At 40.8% G+C, this 19,411-nt stretch overlaps 1 protein-coding gene across 1 annotated transcript in view; it reads left to right on the forward strand.

Annotated features, from left to right (window-relative positions):
- The first annotated feature begins 11,086 nt into the window (after window positions 1-11,086).
- The window catches only part of palmdb (palmdelphin b), a 50,137-nt gene continuing 41,812 nt past the window's right edge, over window positions 11,087-19,411 (forward strand). Inside the window, exons 1-2 of the mRNA XM_061921204.1 lie at window positions 11,087-11,117; window positions 11,895-12,009. Of these exons, the coding sequence (XP_061777188.1) occupies window positions 11,896-12,009 (114 nt within the window). The 5' untranslated portion in view covers window positions 11,087-11,117; window position 11,895. The remainder of the gene's footprint in view (window positions 11,118-11,894; window positions 12,010-19,411) is intronic.

The following is a 19,411-nucleotide window of genomic DNA, read 5'->3' on the forward strand; positions in this document are numbered from 1 at the left end:
CACATACAAGTACAGTAGTCTCTAGTTGGTACACATACAAGTACAGTAGTCTCTAGTGGGTACACATACAAGTACAGTAGTCTCTAGTGGGGACACATACAAGTACAGTAGTCTCTAGTGGGTACACATACAAGTACAGTAGTCTGTAGTGGGTACACATACAAGTACAGTAGTCTCTAGTGGGTACACATACAAGTACAGTAGTCTCTAGTGGGTACACATACAAGTACAGTAGTCTCTAGTGGGTACACATACAAGTACAGTAGTCTCTAGTGGGTACACATACAAGTACAGTAGTCTCTAGTGGGTACACATACAAGTACAGTAGTCTCTAGTGGGGACACATACAAGTACAGTAGTCTGTAGTGGGTACACATACAAGTACAGTAGTCTCTAGTGGGTACACATACAAGTACAGTAGTCTCTAGTGGGTACACATACAAGTACAGTAGTCTCTAGTGGGTACACATACAAGTACAGTAGTCTCTAGTGGGTACACATACAAGTACAGTAGTCTCTAGTGGGTACACATACAAGTACAGTAGTCTCTAGTGGGTACACATACAAGTACAGTAGTCTCTAGTGGGTACACATACAAGTACAGTAGTCTCTAGTGGGTACACATACAAGTACAGTAGTCTCTAGTGGGTACACATACAAGTACAGTAGTCTCTAGTGGGGACACATACAAGTACAGTAGTCTCTAGTGGGTACACATACAAGTACAGTAGTCTGTAGTGGGTACACATACAAGTACAGTAGTCTCTAGTGGGGACACATACAAGTACAGTAGTCTCTAGTGGGTACACATACAAGTACAGTAGTCTCTAGTGGGTACACATACAAGTACAGTAGTCTCTAGTGGGTACACATACAAGTACAGTAGTCTTTAGTGGGTACACATACAAGTACAGTAGTCTCTAGTGGGTACACATACAAGTACAGTAGTCTCTAGTGGGTACACATACAAGTACAGTAGTCTCTAGTGGGTACACATACAAGTACAGTAGTCTCTAGTGGATACACATACAAGTACAGTAGTCTCTAGTGGGTACACATACAAGTACAGTAGTCTCTAGTGGGTACACATACAAGTACAGTAGTCTCTAGTGGATACACATACAAGTACAGTAGTCTCTAGTGGGTACACATACAAGTACAGTAGTCTCTAGTGGATACACATACAAGTACAGTAGTCTCTAGTGGGTACACATACAAGTACAGTAGTCTGTAGTGGGTACACATACAAGTACAGTAGTCTCTAGTGGGTACACATACAAGTACAGTAGTCTCTAGTGGGGACACATACAAGTACAGTAGTCTCTAGTGGGTACACATACAAGTACAGTAGTCTCTAGTGGGTACACATACAAGTACAGTAGTCTCTAGTGGGTACACATACAAGTACAGTAGTCTCTAGTGGGTACACATACAAGTACAGTAGTCTCTAGTGGGTACACATACAAGTACAGTAGTCTCTAGTGGGTACACATACAAGTACAGTAGTCTCTAGTGGATACACATACAAGTACAGTAGTCTCTAGTGGATACACATACAAGTACAGTAGTCTCTAGTGGATACACATACAAGTACAGTAGTCTCTAGTGGATACACATACAAGTACAGTAGTCTCTAGTGGGGACACATACAAGTACAGTAGTCTCTAGTGGGTACACATACAAGTACAGTAGTCTCTAGTGGATACACATACAAGTACAGTAGTCTCTAGTGGGTACACATACAAGTACAGTAGTCTCTAGTGGGTACACATACAAGTACAGTAGTCTCTAGTGGGTACACATACAAGTACAGTAGTCTCTAGTGGGTACACATACAAGTACAGTAGTCTCTAGTGGGTACACATACAAGTACAGTAGTCTCTAGTGGGTACACATACAAGTACAGTAGTCTCTAGTGGATACACATACAAGTACAGTAGTCTCTAGTGGATACACATACAAGTACAGTAGTCTCTAGTGGATACACATACAAGTACAGTAGTCTCTAGTGGGGACACATACAAGTACAGTAGTCTCTAGTGGGTACACATACAAGTACAGTAGTCTCTAGTGGATACACATACAAGTACAGTAGTCTCTAGTGGATACACATACAAGTACAGTAGTCTCTAGTGGATACACATACAAGTACAGTAGTCTCTAGTGGGGACACATACAAGTACAGTAGTCTCTAGTGGGTACACATACAAGTACAGTAGTCTCTAGTGGATACACATACAAGTACAGTAGTCTCTAGTGGGTACACATACAAGTACAGTAGTCTCTAGTGGGTACACATACAAGTACAGTAGTCTCTAGTGGGTACACATACAAGTACAGTAGTCTCTAGTGGGTACACATACAAGTACAGTAGTCTCTAGTGGGTACACATACAAGTACAGTAGTCTCTAGTGGGTACACATACAAGTACAGTAGTCTCTAGTGGGTACACATACAAGTACAGTAGTCTCTAGTGGATACACATACAAGTACAGTAGTCTCTAGTGGATACACATACAAGTACAGTAGTCTCTAGTGGATACACATACAAGTACAGTAGTCTCTAGTGGGGACACATACAAGTACAGTAGTCTCTAGTGGATACACATACAAGTACAGTAGTCTCTAGTGGATACACATACAAGTACAGTAGTCTCTAGTGGATACACATACAAGTACAGTAGTCTCTAGTGGATACACATACAAGTACAGTAGTCTCTAGTGGGTACACATACAAGTACAGTAGTCTCTAGTGGATACACATACAAGTACAGTAGTCTCTAGTGGATACACATACAAGTACAGTAGTCTCTAGTGGGTACACATACAAGTACAGTAGTCTCTAGTGGGTACACATACAAGTACAGTAGTCTCTAGTGGGTACACATACAAGTACAGTAGTCTCTAGTGGGTACACATACAAGTACAGTAGTCTCTAGTGGGGACACATACAAGTACAGTAGTCTCTAGTGGGTACACATACAAGTACAGTAGTCTCTAGTGGATACACATACAAGTACAGTAGTCTCTAGTGGGTACACATACAAGTACAGTAGTCTCTAGTGGGTACACATACAAGTACAGTAGTCTCTAGTGGGTACACATACAAGTACAGTAGTCTCTAGTGGATACACATACAAGTACAGTAGTCTCTAGTGGATACACATACAAGTACAGTAGTCTCTAGTGGGTACACATACAAGTACAGTAGTCTCTAGTGGGTACACATACAAGTACAGTAGTCTCTAGTGGGTACACATACAAGTACAGTAGTCTCTAGTGGGTACACATACAAGTACAGTAGTCTCTAGTGGGTACACATACAAGTACAGTAGTCTCTAGTGGGTACACATACAAGTACAGTAGTCTCTAGTGGGTACACATACAAGTACAGTAGTCTCTAGTGGGTACACATACAAGTACAGTAGTCTCTAGTGGGTACACATACAAGTACAGTAGTCTCTAGTGGGTACACATACAAGTACAGTAGTCTCTAGTGGGTACACATACAAGTACAGTAGTCTCTAGTGGGTACACATACAAGTACAGTAGTCTCTAGTGGGTACACATACAAGTACAGTAGTCTCTAGTGGGTACACATACAAGTACAGTAGTCTCTAGTGGGTACACATACAAGTACAGTAGTCTCTAGTGGGTACACATACAAGTACAGTAGTCTCTAGTGGGGACACATACAAGTACAGTAGTCTCTAGTGGGTACACATACAAGTACAGTAGTCTGTAGTGGGTACACATACAAGTACAGTAGTCTCTAGTGGGGACACATACAAGTACAGTAGTCTCTAGTGGGTACACATACAAGTACAGTAGTCTCTAGTGGGTACACATACAAGTACAGTAGTCTCTAGTGGGTACACATACAAGTACAGTAGTCTTTAGTGGGTACACATACAAGTACAGTAGTCTCTAGTGGGTACACATACAAGTACAGTAGTCTCTAGTGGGTACACATACAAGTACAGTAGTCTCTAGTGGATACACATACAAGTACAGTAGTCTCTAGTGGGTACACATACAAGTACAGTAGTCTCTAGTGGGTACACATACAAGTACAGTAGTCTCTAGTGGATACACATACAAGTACAGTAGTCTCTAGTGGGTACACATACAAGTACAGTAGTCTCTAGTGGATACACATACAAGTACAGTAGTCTCTAGTGGGTACACATACAAGTACAGTAGTCTGTAGTGGGTATACATACAAGTACAGTAGTCTCTAGTGGGTACACATACAAGTACAGTAGTCTCTAGTGGGGACACATACAAGTACAGTAGTCTCTAGTGGGTACACATACAAGTACAGTAGTCTCTAGTGGGTACACATACAAGTACAGTAGTCTCTAGTGGGTACACATACAAGTACAGTAGTCTCTAGTGGGTACACATACAAGTACAGTAGTCTCTAGTGGGTACACATACAAGTACAGTAGTCTCTAGTGGGTACACATACAAGTACAGTAGTCTCTAGTGGGTACACATACAAGTACAGTAGTCTCTAGTGGGTACACATACAAGTACAGTAGTCTCTAGTGGGTACACATACAAGTACAGTAGTCTCTAGTGGGTACACATACAAGTACAGTAGTCTCTAGTGGGTACACATACAAGTACAGTAGTCTCTAGTGGATACACATACAAGTACAGTAGTCTCTAGTGGATACACATACAAGTACAGTAGTCTCTAGTGGATACACATACAAGTACAGTAGTCTCTAGTGGGGACACATACAAGTACAGTAGTCTCTAGTGGGTACACATACAAGTACAGTAGTCTCTAGTGGATACACATACAAGTACAGTAGTCTCTAGTGGATACACATACAAGTACAGTAGTCTCTAGTGGGTACACATACAAGTACAGTAGTCTCTAGTGGGTACACATACAAGTACAGTAGTCTCTAGTGGGTACACATACAAGTACAGTAGTCTCTAGTGGGTACACATACAAGTACAGTAGTCTCTAGTGGGTACACATACAAGTACAGTAGTCTCTAGTGGGTACACATACAAGTACAGTAGTCTCTAGTGGATACACATACAAGTACAGTAGTCTCTAGTGGATACACATACAAGTACAGTAGTCTCTAGTGGATACACATACAAGTACAGTAGTCTCTAGTGGGGACACATACAAGTACAGTAGTCTCTAGTGGGTACACATACAAGTACAGTAGTCTCTAGTGGATACACATACAAGTACAGTAGTCTCTAGTGGATACACATACAAGTACAGTAGTCTCTAGTGGATACACATACAAGTACAGTAGTCTCTAGTGGGGACACATACAAGTACAGTAGTCTCTAGTGGGTACACATACAAGTACAGTAGTCTCTAGTGGATACACATACAAGTACAGTAGTCTCTAGTGGGTACACATACAAGTACAGTAGTCTCTAGTGGGTACACATACAAGTACAGTAGTCTCTAGTGGGTACACATACAAGTACAGTAGTCTCTAGTGGGTACACATACAAGTACAGTAGTCTCTAGTGGGTACACATACAAGTACAGTAGTCTCTAGTGGGTACACATACAAGTACAGTAGTCTCTAGTGGGTACACATACAAGTACAGTAGTCTCTAGTGGATACACATACAAGTACAGTAGTCTCTAGTGGATACACATACAAGTACAGTAGTCTCTAGTGGGGACACATACAAGTACAGTAGTCTCTAGTGGATACACATACAAGTACAGTAGTCTCTAGTGGATACACATACAAGTACAGTAGTCTCTAGTGGATACACATACAAGTACAGTAGTCTCTAGTGGATACACATACAAGTACAGTAGTCTCTAGTGGGTACACATACAAGTACAGTAGTCTCTAGTGGATACACATACAAGTACAGTAGTCTCTAGTGGATACACATACAAGTACAGTAGTCTCTAGTGGGTACACATACAAGTACAGTAGTCTCTAGTGGGTACACATACAAGTACAGTAGTCTCTAGTGGGTACACATACAAGTACAGTAGTCTCTAGTGGGTACACATACAAGTACAGTAGTCTCTAGTGGGGACACATACAAGTACAGTAGTCTCTAGTGGGTACACATACAAGTACAGTAGTCTCTAGTGGATACACATACAAGTACAGTAGTCTCTAGTGGGTACACATACAAGTACAGTAGTCTCTAGTGGGTACACATACAAGTACAGTAGTCTCTAGTGGGTACACATACAAGTACAGTAGTCTCTAGTGGGTACACATACAAGTACAGTACCAGGGACTGTAGTCTAGTGGGTAGAGGTCACAGACAACTTAGTCAAAGTCAGTCTGCACTATAAATACTCACAGACGTAATTAAAGAGATCACATTTCACGGCTGTGTAATCCTAGCAACACTAGACTTCACCAACCTCACCTTCTTCTCAGTAGACTTCACCAAGCTCACCTTCTTCTCAGTAGACTTCACCAAGTTCACCTTCTTGTCGGTGTGCTCCTAACAAGTTGTCTCCTCCCCAGGACAAAAGGAGGGTGCAGGAAGACATCGCCAGGAAAAGAGGACAGATCGAGGAAGAAAAACTCAAACTGCAGTACATCAAGGTCATTTCTCACCATTTCAATAGTCCACTGTCAAGGTCACCACTCAGTGACCACCAACCTCAGAGTTGGAATGTAGTCTGAGATCTTACAGCGTTAGTTACTGGATGTCACCGAGATACACCACCACTGTCAGCACACCTGATTTAGACATTCCTTGACCACTTTTGAGGTGTGTTTGGGGTCATTGTCCTGTTGGTCCAAGACCCAACCTCCCCCTGATGATGTTAGCTTGTCCTGGAGAATTTGGACGTAATCCTCCTTTTTCATTGTCCCATTTAAAGCAGCAGTTCCATTGGCAGCAAAACAGGCCCACAGCATAATACTACCACCACCATGCTTGGTGGTGGGTATGGTGTTCCTGGGATTAAAGGTCTCAACTCATGTTTCTGGGTGTTGTGGCCAAACAGCTCCATTTGTGTTTCATCTGACACCACATGGACAAAGACAAGACCTTCTGGAGGAAAGTTCTGTGATCAGATGAAACAAAAATGGAGCTGTTTGGCCACAATACCCAACAATCCCAGGAACACCAAACCTACCAGTAGTATTATGCTCTGGGCCTGTTTTGCTGCCAATGCAACTGCTGCTTTAAATGGGACAATGAAAAAGGAGGATTAGCTACAAATTATTCGGGAATAATGGCTAATGCTAGTTAGTAGCATGTCAATAGCAGAACCAACATAAGCTAGCGGTTGTTTGGAGAAGTGGAGCCACCTGCTCAGTGGTCTAGTGGTTAGTGTGTCTGCCCTGGCTGAGTCATACCAAAGACTATAAAAATGGGAGTCATTACCTCCCTGCTTGCCACTCACCATCAAGGCTTGAAATTGTGTCTTAAAACAGCAAAAATGATTCCTGGGCGTGACCACCGCTGCTGCTCACTGCTCCCTCACCTCCCGGGGGGTGATCAAATCAAGGATGATGGGTCACATGCAGAGGACACATTTGGCCACACCTAGTGTGTGTGTGTGTGTGTGTGTGTGTGTGTGTGTGTGTGTGTGTGTGTGTGTGTGTGACTATTATTGCTACTTTAACTTAACTTAGCTTTACTTATGTTGGCTTCATTTCTTTGTTGGCATTAAAAATGGCAACATCACTGTCGTGGAAATGTTCTTAAAGACGATCCTTTAGTGACAAATAGCTTTAAAATGATTTATTAAAGTAACAAAGAAATAATAACAAGCTTTGCAAAGCGAGACCAAACCAGAACGACACATCCGTTGGTTCCAGCTTGTTCTAACTCCTTTAGAACTTGACATGACAATTCTACATTCTCAGAAGTCCCACCCTCCATGCTCATTTACATACAGTACACCAGTGGAATGAATACCCAAAGTCCTGTGAAGGGGAGAGGGTGTCGTTTGCCCAGAAAGGGGGGGGGGGGTCACTCAGGAAAGGGGAACAACTTAGCTCTGTTGGGGGTCAAGAACAGATGACACATATGCCCAGGTCAACTAAAGTCCACATGTTACATCAAAGACACAGGAGACAGAGCTTGATCAGATAACAGATCTCTTGCTAAGTGTCACATTCCTGAGCCCAATGAACAACTTTTGGTACCCAGTTCATAGAACATCATCAATTAAAACGAGTACAAGTAATTTTGCTATCACATCACCCGGCCAGTAGTTTGGCTCTCAGTTCTGCTGGAGTGATGGCCAAAGTGCAAATAGTGTAAGATGGCAGCCTTGGACGCCATCCTCACCTGCTGACTAGTCTGCATTCGTCTCATCAAATGCTGACTTCTACTTCCTGTCTCACAAGACCACACAAACCTCTTTCTTGACCTTTTCTACCAACTCTTTACCTCAGGGGTAGGGAACCTATGGCTCTAGAACCAGATGTGGCTCTTTTGATGACTGCATCTGGCTCTCGGATAAATCTGAGCTGACGTTGCTTAACAGGATAAGTCATGAATAATTCCACTTGTAATCACAGTGTTAAACATAACTTTCAAAATATAAAACATTCTCATGCATTTTTATGTTCAAGAAGTTGCATTAATGGTAAGAAGTCATTTATTTATTATTGTTTAGTGTTGGGCTTGTCCTCCTGGGGGTTCTTCAGACCACCAAGCACCGACATGAGAGCCTGTTTCAGGGTTCAAATATATCCATCCATCCATTTTCTACCGCTTATTCCCTTTCGGGGTCGCGGGGGGCGCTGGCGCCTATCTCAGCTACAATCGGGCGGAAGGCGGTGTACACCCTGGACAAGTTGCCACCTCATAGACACAGATAGACAGACAACATTCACACACTGGAGACCATTTAGTGTTGCCAATCAACCTATCCCCAGGTGCATGTCTTTGGAAGTGGGAGGGGCCTATCCCCAGGTGCATGTCTTTGGAGGTGGGAGGAAGCCGGAGTACCCGGAGGGAACCCACGCATTCATGGGGAGAACATGCAAACTCCACACAGAAAGATCCCGAGCCTGGATTTGAACCCAGGACTGCAGGAACTTCGTATTGTGAGGCAGACGCACTAACCCCTCTGCCACCGTGAAGCCCGGGTTCAAATATTGTTTAGTTTTTTTCAATTAGTCTCTCAGTTGCTTTCCAGCAATTGTCTTTTTCTCTCTGTCCTCACTCGCGCTCTGGCTCCAGCCCCAACCCTGTCTCTCCTCCTGGCTGCTGCTTATAACAGAGCAACAGGTGTTTAGATAAAAAGGCCCAGGTGGGCCTTCTACGCACCTGTCGCTGATTTCGAGGCCGGTCCTGGCAACATCCCGCTTTGCTGCAGGCCCGCAGGCCACGCCCCCTCCACAGTTAACTTCAGAATAACAATGTTAATACAAAGAATAAGAGAGCTGTTATACTCTGGAAATGTTGGTCTTACTTAAAAATGCACACATTTAGTTGTGTTCAGTGTTGAAAAAATATTATATGGCTCTTAGGGAAATATATTTTAAAATATTTGGCTTCTTGGCTCTCTCAGACCAAAACCTTCTACTAACTCTCTACCTTCTACTAATTGTTTACCTTCTACTAATTGTTTACCTTCTACTAATTGTTTACCTTCTACTAATTGTTTACCTTCTACTAATTGCTGATTGCAAAGTATAACATTTGTGATGACAATCAGACCTTTCTTTCAGCTGTCGTGATAATTAGTTGTTGAATAGTATTTTCTTACATTTGAACAACATTCTTTGCTGTTTTTCAACCATCGTTCATGCAACTCCAAACGTAGATGGACCCAAGGTTATGGATGGAGGTGTTGTCTTTCACTTTCACTTTCACTTTCACTTTCACTTTCACTTTGACCTTGACCTTGAGGCGGTGTGTGTGCACAGAAGAAGACCCTGAGGGAGCAATGGCTGCTGGACGGTGTGAGTCCACAGTGTGGCGAGCAGGAGGAGGAGGCGTGCAGGTTGCAGGTGCAGGAGGAGCAGCAGCAAAGTCAGCGGCTGCAGACTGACATCCACAGGTGAGCAGACAGCTGCAGACTGACATCCACAGGTGAGCAGACAGCTGCAGACTGACATCCACAGGTGAGCAGACAGCTGCAGACTGACATCCACAGGTGAGCAGACAGCTGCAGACTGACATCCACAGGTGAGGAGACAGCTGCAGACTGACATCCACAGGTGAGGAGACAGCTGCAGACTGACATCCACAGGTGAGCAGACAGCTGCAGACTGACATCCACAGGTGAGCAGACAGCTGCAGACTGACATCCACAGGTGAGGAGACAGCTGCAGACTGACATCCACAGGTGAGGAGACAGCTGCAGACTGACATCCACAGGTGAGGAGACAGCTGCAGACTGACATCCACAGGTGAGCAGACAGCTGCAGACTGACATCCACAGGTGAGCAGACAGCTGCAGACTGACATCCACAGGTGAGCAGACAGCTGCAGACTGACATCCACAGGTGAGCAGACAGCTGCAGACTGACATCCACAGGTGAGGAGACAGCTGCAGACTGACATCCACAGGTGAGCAGACAGCTGCAGACTGACATCCACAGGTGAGCAGACAGCTGCAGACTGACATCCACAGGTGAGGAGACAGCTGCAGACTGACATCCACAGGTGAGGAGACATCTGCAGACTGACATCCACAGGTGAGCAGACAGCTGCAGACTGACATCCACAGGTGAGGAGACAGCTGCAGACTGACATCCACAGGTGAGCAGACAGCTGCAGACTGACATCCACAGGTGAGGAGACAGCTGCAGACTGACATCCACAGGTGAGCAGACAGCTGCAGACTGACATCCACAGGTGAGCAGACAGCTGCAGACTGACATCCACAGGTGAGGAGACAGCTGCAGACTGACATCCACAGGTGAGGAGACAGCTGCAGACTGACATCCACAGGTGAGCAGACAGCTGCAGACTGACATCCACAGGTGAGGAGACAGCTGCAGACTGACATCCACAGGTGAGCAGACAGCTGCAGACTGACATCCACAGGTGAGGAGACAGCTGCAGACTGACATCCACAGGTGAGGAGACAGCTGCAGACTGACATCCACAGGTGAGCAGACAGCTGCAGACTGACATCCACAGGTGAGGAGACAGCTGCAGACTGACATCCACAGGTGAAGAGCGGCAGCAAAGTGTGAAAAAGTCAACATAAAGAAGAACTATCTCCTGCATGTTTAATAATGTCTGTGTAACATTTATTTGCCCTGCTATTTTTATTTAACTATGGAATTGAATTGTTTAAATATTATTTATATCTCAGTCGATATTGATCATTATTTACATTTTTTATGACCTATGGAAAATATATTTTATTATAAATGTAACTTCCTGTGATTATAATCACTCAGCTATCAAGACAGAAAGGAAATGTCAACACAAGCCAGGAAAACAAACAATGTCAACAAAATAAAACAACATCACATTGAACATTTAACAATAAGATCTTAAACATCCTGAATATGTCAGAAATGTTTCATAAAGTGTAAGAAAATAGTGCAAAGTGTGAAAAAGTCAACATAGAGAAGAACTATTCTGCATGTTTAATAACGTCTGTCTAACATTTATTTGCCCTGTTCTTATTTAACTATGGAAAGCAATTGTTGTTATGCAGTAATTGTTTAAATATTATTAATATATCTGTCGATATTTATAATTATTGACATTGTTATGACTGATGTAACGAGCGTGCTGGCTCACCTTAGTGTCATATATTTTGCTATCTCACTAATGCTAACTGTGTTGTTAGCATGCTAGCTTTTTCAGCTCTCTGCTAGCTGCTAACATCTTAGCTTCTTCACAATTCACACAACATTTCCAGCAAAAAGTGCAAGTTGTCGTTCTTTGAGGAAGAGGTGGAGACGAGGTGACTAAGTTGGTGTTTTGTTGAGCAGGATGGAGAAGGAGGTGGAGGTCTTGGAAGAGGAGGAACTCAACATCTCCGCCAAAGAAGACTTTGTTCTGAAGAGACTAAAAGAGGTGGAGAGGACTGCTGAGGACATCATCAGGGTAGGGTGAAACATTCCTGCTGTCTTGCTAACACGTTTCTGAGGCCCACACCTTTTACATTCAGACATTTGATCTAATGTTTTCTAACCAGCATGCTAACTGTTGACATGCTAACATTAGCATGTTTTTTAACATTTAACATTTTGCAGAATGAACTAAAGAATAATATATTTTGCTACTTGATGCTATCTTGCTAACATGTTTCTTCGGTATGTACCTTTTAGATTCATATGTTTTACACAATGTTATCTTGCCAGTATGCTAACTGTTTAACAGGCTAACATTAGCAGGTTTTTTTAAGCACATTTTGCAGTATACACAAAACTGTAATATATTTTGCTACTTGATGCTATTTTGCTAGCATATTTCTTAGTACCTTCTAGATTCATATATTTTATCTAATGTTATCTTGCCAGCATGCTAACTGTTGACATGCTAACATTAGCATGTTTTTCAAGCACATTTTGCAGAATGAACCAAAGAATAATATATTTTGCTACTTGATGCTATCTTGCTAACATGTTTTTTCGGTATATACCTTTTAGATTCATATATTTTACACAATGTTATCTTGCCAGTATGCTAACTGTTTAACAGGCTAACATTAGCATGATTTTTTAAGCACATTTTGCAGTATACACAAAACTGTAATATATTTTGCTACTTGATGCTATCTTGCTAGCATATTTCTTACTACCTTCTAGATTCATATGTTTTATCTAATGTTATCTTGCCAGCATGCTAACTGTTGACATGCTAACATTAGCATGTTTTTCAAGCACATTTTGCAGAATGAACTAAAGAATAATATATTTTGCTACTTGATGCTATCTTGCTAACATGTTTTTTCAGTGTATACCTTTTAGATTCATATATTTTACACAATGTTATCTTGCCAGTATGCTAACTGTTTAACAGGCTAACATTAGCATGTTTTTAAGCACATTTTGCAGTATACACAAAAGAGTAATATATTTTGCTACTTGATGCTATCTTGCTAGCATATTTCTTAGTACCTTCTAGATTCATATATTTTATCTAATGTTATCTTGCCAGCATGCTAACTGTTGACATGCTAACATTAGCATGTTTTTCAAACACATTTTGCAGAATGAACCAAAGAATAATATATTTTGCTACTTGATGCTATCTTGCTAACATGTTTCTTCGGTATATACCTTTTAGATTCATATATTTTACACAATGTTATCTTGCCAGTATGCTAACTGTTTAACAGGCTAACATTAGCATGTTTTTAAGCACATTTTGCAGTATGCACAAAAGAGTAATATATTTTGCTACTTGATGCTATCTTGCTAGCATATTTCTTAGTACCTTCTAGATTCATATATTTTATCTAATGTTATCTTGCCAGCATGCTAACTGTTGAAATGCTAACATTAGCATGTTTTTCAAGCACATTTTGCAGAATGAACCAAAGAATAACATATTTTGCTACTTGATGCTATCTTGCTAACATGTTTTTTTCGGTATATACCTTTTAGATTCATATATTTTACAGAATGTTATCTTGCCAGTATGCTAACTGTTTAACAGGCTAACATTAGCATGTTTTTAAGCACATTTTGCAGTATACACAAAAGAGTAATATATTTTGCTACTTGATGCTATCTTGCTAGCATATTTCTTAGTACCTTCTAGATTCATATATTTTATCTAATGTTATCTTGCCAGCATGCTAACTGTTGACATGCTAACATTAGCATGTTTTTCAAGCACATTTTGCAGAATGAACCAAAGAATAATATATTTTGCTACTTGATGCTATCTTGCTAACATGTTTCTTCGGTATATACCTTTTAGATTCATATATTTTACACAATGTTATCTTGCCAGTATGCTAACTGTTTAACAGGCTAACATTAGCATGTTTTTAAGCACATTTTGCAGTATACACAAAAGAGTAATATATTTTGCTACTTGATGCTATCTTGCTAACATATTTTTTAGTACCTTGTAGATTCATATATTTTACCTAATGTTATCTTGCCAGCATGCTAACTGTTAACATGCTAACATTAGCATGTGTTTAAGCACATTTTCCAGAATACACCAAAGAGTATTATATTTTGCTACTTGAAGGATGGATACTTGATGCTATCTTGCTAACACATTTCTTAGTACCTTTGAGAGTCGTACATTTTACCCAATGTTATCTTGCCAGCATGCTAACTGTTAACATGCTAACACTGGCATGTTTTTTAAGCAAATTTTGCAGAATACACCAAAGAGTAATATATTTTGCTACTAGATGCTATCTTGCTAACACATTTCTTAGTACCTTTTAGAGTCATATATTTTACCTAATATTATCTTGCCAGCATGTTAACTGTTAACATGCTAACATTAGCATGTTTTTAAGCACATTTGGCAGAATACACAGAATACTAATATACTTTGCTACTTGATGCTATCTTGCTAACATGTTTCTTAGGTATATAACGTTTGCATTCAAATATTTTACTGAACATTATCGTGCCGGCATGCTAACTGTTAACATGCCAACATTTGCTTGTTTTTAAGCACATTTTGCAGAATACGCCAAAGAGTAATATATTTTGCTACTTGATGCTATCTTGCTAACATGTTTTTTAGGTGTATAACGTTTGCATTCAAATATTTAACCGAATGTTATCTTTCCGACATGCTAACTGTTAAAATGCTAACATTTGCAAGAGTAATATATTTTGCCTCTTGATGCTATCTTGCTAACATGTTTCTTTAGATTAATATATTTTACCTAATGTTATCTGGCCAGTATGCCAACTGTTAACATGCTAACATTAGCATTTTTTTTTTAAATCAAATTTTGCAGAATACACCAAGTAATATATTTTGCTACTTGATGCCATCTTGCTACCATGTTAGCATATGCACATTTCAGCCATTTTTACGTCATGTTGTTCTTCCTCATCAATATTCCAACATGAGTTCTGCCTTTGAAGATTCCTACAAAGTTTCGGTTCATCCTCACATAAACACAGAGCAACATGTTTGAAGTAGTGCGAGTACAACAGCAAGTATTGCAGTATCGGCCGCGCGTTGGTGTCGTCCCGAGCGCACTGTGCTAGCAGCGTTAGCATGCGGGTGTTGTGCAGGTGGGCGTGAAGTGGCCACTGACTCACTGACGCCTGATTTGAGAAAACTAATGAATGGACAAGAAGTACTACACAAGTGGATACTGAGTACTACACAAGTGGATACTGAGTACTACACAAGTGTGATACTGCATCAGCACTTTGATATTGCACCACTGTGTCTTGAAATGCAGGAGCTCAAAGCAGACGTCCACACGGGTAAGTCCATTTCTCTCTTCTCACACTCTGAGATATTCTCATTATTAACACAATATTGTAGGATTCAAATATTGCTACCTATGTGTTTAATGCTACACATGCTAACAGCATGATTGTGTTCCTTAATGATGTGTATTTCCTGTGTCAGCATCACCCTAATCAGAAAGATGGAGTAAAAGGCAGTAATACAACATCAACCCCTGCAAGTGTCATATTTGTGTTGTTTTTAGTCGGCGTTGCAAGAGTTGACAGTCTGAGCTGCTACAACACATAAATGCTGGAATATTAAGTGTGTACATGACAACGAGGGGTTTGTTTGTGGCAACTGGACAATAGATGTTGACGTTCTAAATTAACATCTTTAAACTCTTCAATTTTATGTAAAATTATGAATTCAATACAAATATATTTAAAGATCTCAAAATAATCATCGTAACCACTTGAATGATTGCATAATGATGAATGTCAACGTGCATATGTTGCAACACTTCAGCATGATGTCATCTAACAAATGGAATGAGTGACATGTGTCAATGTATGGAAATATCTCCACATTACGTAATATAATTAATGTAATACTTTGTCTTATGTCCACATTTCTCATTAAATGTCATTTGGAACTAAATGTGGCTTCAACAAAATAAAGTGTGGAACATCAATTCTAACATGTTAATGTAATTGGCTAGAAAATATAGTTAAAAGTATGATTTGTAACCAAAAAAAAGGTAAAATATCATTTGTAACTAAATGTAATGTACAGTGGAATGGAATTGATAAAAAAAAAAAAGGAATGTTATTTGTGACAAAATGTAATTTTAGCATTATATAATATATGTAGAATAACAAGGTGTAACACAGTGTGATATAAACTGTAGTTTGGAACCAAATAAAAGGTCATTTGTAACTAAATGTAACTAAATGTAACTAAATGTAACTAAATGTAACTATGTACATGTGTTGTTGTCATGCTGCTACACAACAAACCCAGTAAACATCATCTTTAACCATTTTTAACATCGCATAAAGTGGTGAGAGGATTGATGATGTCATACACGTGATGATGTCATACACGTGACGATGTCATACACGCGATGATGTCATACATGTGATGATGTCATACACGTGATGATGTCATACACGGGATGATGTCATACACGGGATGATGTCATACACGCGATGATGTCATACATGTGATGATGTCATACACGTGACGATGCCATACACGTGACGATGTCATACACGTGACGATGTCATACACGTGACGATGTCATACACGTGACGATGTCATACACGGGACGATGTCATACACATGACGATGTCATACACGTGACGATGTCATACATGTGATGATGTCATACACGTGACGATGTCATACACGTGACGATGTCATACACGCGATGATGTCATACACGTGATGGTGTCATACACGCGATGATGTCATACACGGGATGATGTCATACACATGACGATGTCATACACGTGACGATGTCATACATGTGATGATGTCATACACGTGACGATGTCATACACGTGACGATGTCATACACGCGACGATGTCATACACGCGACGATGTCATACACGCGATGATGTCATGCACGTGATGGTGTCATACACGCAATGATGTCATACACGGGATGATGTCATACACGCGATGATGTCATACACGCGATGATGTCATACATGTGATGATGTCATACACGCGATGATGTCATACATGTGATGATGTCATACACGCGATGATGTCATACATGTGATGATGTCATACACGGGATGATGTCATACATGCGATGATGTCATACACGCGATGATGTCATACATGTGATGATGTCATACACGCGATGATGTCATACATGTGATGATGTCATACACGTGATGATGTCATACATGCGATGATGTCATACACGCGATGATGTCATACATGTGATGATGTCATACACGCGATGATGTCATACACGCCAACATTAACATCATTAACAGTGCAATACGTTTTCATAACATGCTCACTACTGCCTACTTTGTCTTGTTATATTCTTATTTTACTGTTATATTGTTATTCCCATTGTTTTTATTCTTTTTGAAATATTTCTCTATTTTGTTTCCTTTTAAACCCCCATTATTTACTTTTTTCTTTAAATTGATCTCAACTCTGTACACTGCTGCTGGAATTTTAATTTTCCTGAAGGAATCAATAAAGTACTATCTATCTATCTATCAATATTACAATACGTGACTTCTTCCAGTGTTTGTTTTTCAAAGCGGTTTGTTTTCTTCTCAGATGCAACAAACACTTGTGTCTCCCAACAAGAACCTGGCCGAGTGTCCCTGAGACCTCCAAGTCCTGACACACGTCCTCCAAGTCCTGAAGAAGAAAAACAAGGTACCAGCAGCAAAAAGCCACAGCTTGTGTTTGGTTTCAGACTGCATGCTTCCCAGCAGCTGCTAGACATTGAAACCACGTTGATTACACTTCATGTTGTTTTTACCTCAGTCCTAAACAAGCTGGCAAAGTCCAAAGCATTTGTGTAAATGTTAAATAAAAACTATGGTTTGCTAATCCTTTTCAACTGATATTCAATTGAATAGACTGCAAGACAAGATATTTCATCTTCACACTGACAAACTTATTTTTCTTTTTTTTGCTAATAATCATGAAGTTAGAATGTAATGGCAGCAACACATTCCAAAGAAGGCATTTTTACCAGTGTGTTACATGGCCTCTCCTTTGAACAACACTCAGTGCAGGTTTGGGAACTGAGGAGACACATTTTTGAAGTGGAATTCTTTCCCATTCTTGCTTGATGTACAGCTTAAGTTGTTCAACAGTCTCCTGCCTCATATTTCACACATTTTCAATGTCTGGACTACAGGCAGGCCAGTCTAGTACCCGCACTCTTTTACTATGAAGCCACGCTGTTGTAACACCTGGCTTGGCATTGTCTTGCTGAAATAAGCAGGGGCGTCCATGATAACGTTGCTCCTAAAGCTGTATGTACCTTTCAGCATTAATGGTGCCTTCACAGATGTGTAAGTTACCCATGCCTTGGCCACTAATACACCCCCATACCATCACACATGCTGACTACAACACACTAATACACCCCCATACCATCACACATGCTGACTACAACACACTAATACACCCCCATACCATCACACATGCTGACTACAACACACTAATACACCCCCATACCATCACACATGCTGACTACAACACACTAATACACCCCCATACCATCACACATGCTGACTACAACACACTAATACACCCCCATACCATCACACATGCTGACTACAACACACTAATACACCCCCATACCATCACACATACTGACTACAACACACTAATACACCCCCATACTATCACACATGCTGACTACAACACACTAATACACCCCCATACCATCACACATGCTGACTACAACACACTAATACACCCCCATACCATCACACATGCTGACTACAACACACTAATACACCCCCATACCATCACACATGCTGACTACAACACACTAATACACCCCCATACCATCACACATGCTGACTACAACACACTAATACACCCCCATACCATCACACATGCTGACTACAACACACTAATACACCCCCATACCATCACACATACTGACTACAACACACTAATACACCCCCATACTATCACACATGCTGACTACAACACACTAATACACCCCCATACTATCACACATGCTGACTACAACACACTAATACACCCCCATACCATCACACATACTGACTACAACACACTAATACACCCCCATACTATCACACATGCTGACTACAACACACTAATACACCCCCATACCATCACACATGCTGACTACAACACACTAATACACCCCCATACCATCACACATGCTGACTACAACACACTAATACACCCCCATACCATCACACATGCTGACTACAACACACTAATACACCCCCATACCATCACACATGCTGACTACAACACACTAATACACCCCCATACCATCACACATGCTGACTACAACACACTAATACACCCCCATACCATCACACATGCTGACTACAACACACTAATACACCCCCATACCATCACACATGC

Source organism: Nerophis ophidion, linkage group LG15, assembly GCF_033978795.1.
Source record: "Nerophis ophidion isolate RoL-2023_Sa linkage group LG15, RoL_Noph_v1.0, whole genome shotgun sequence".
Classification (NCBI taxonomy): domain Eukaryota; kingdom Metazoa; phylum Chordata; class Actinopteri; order Syngnathiformes; family Syngnathidae; genus Nerophis; species Nerophis ophidion.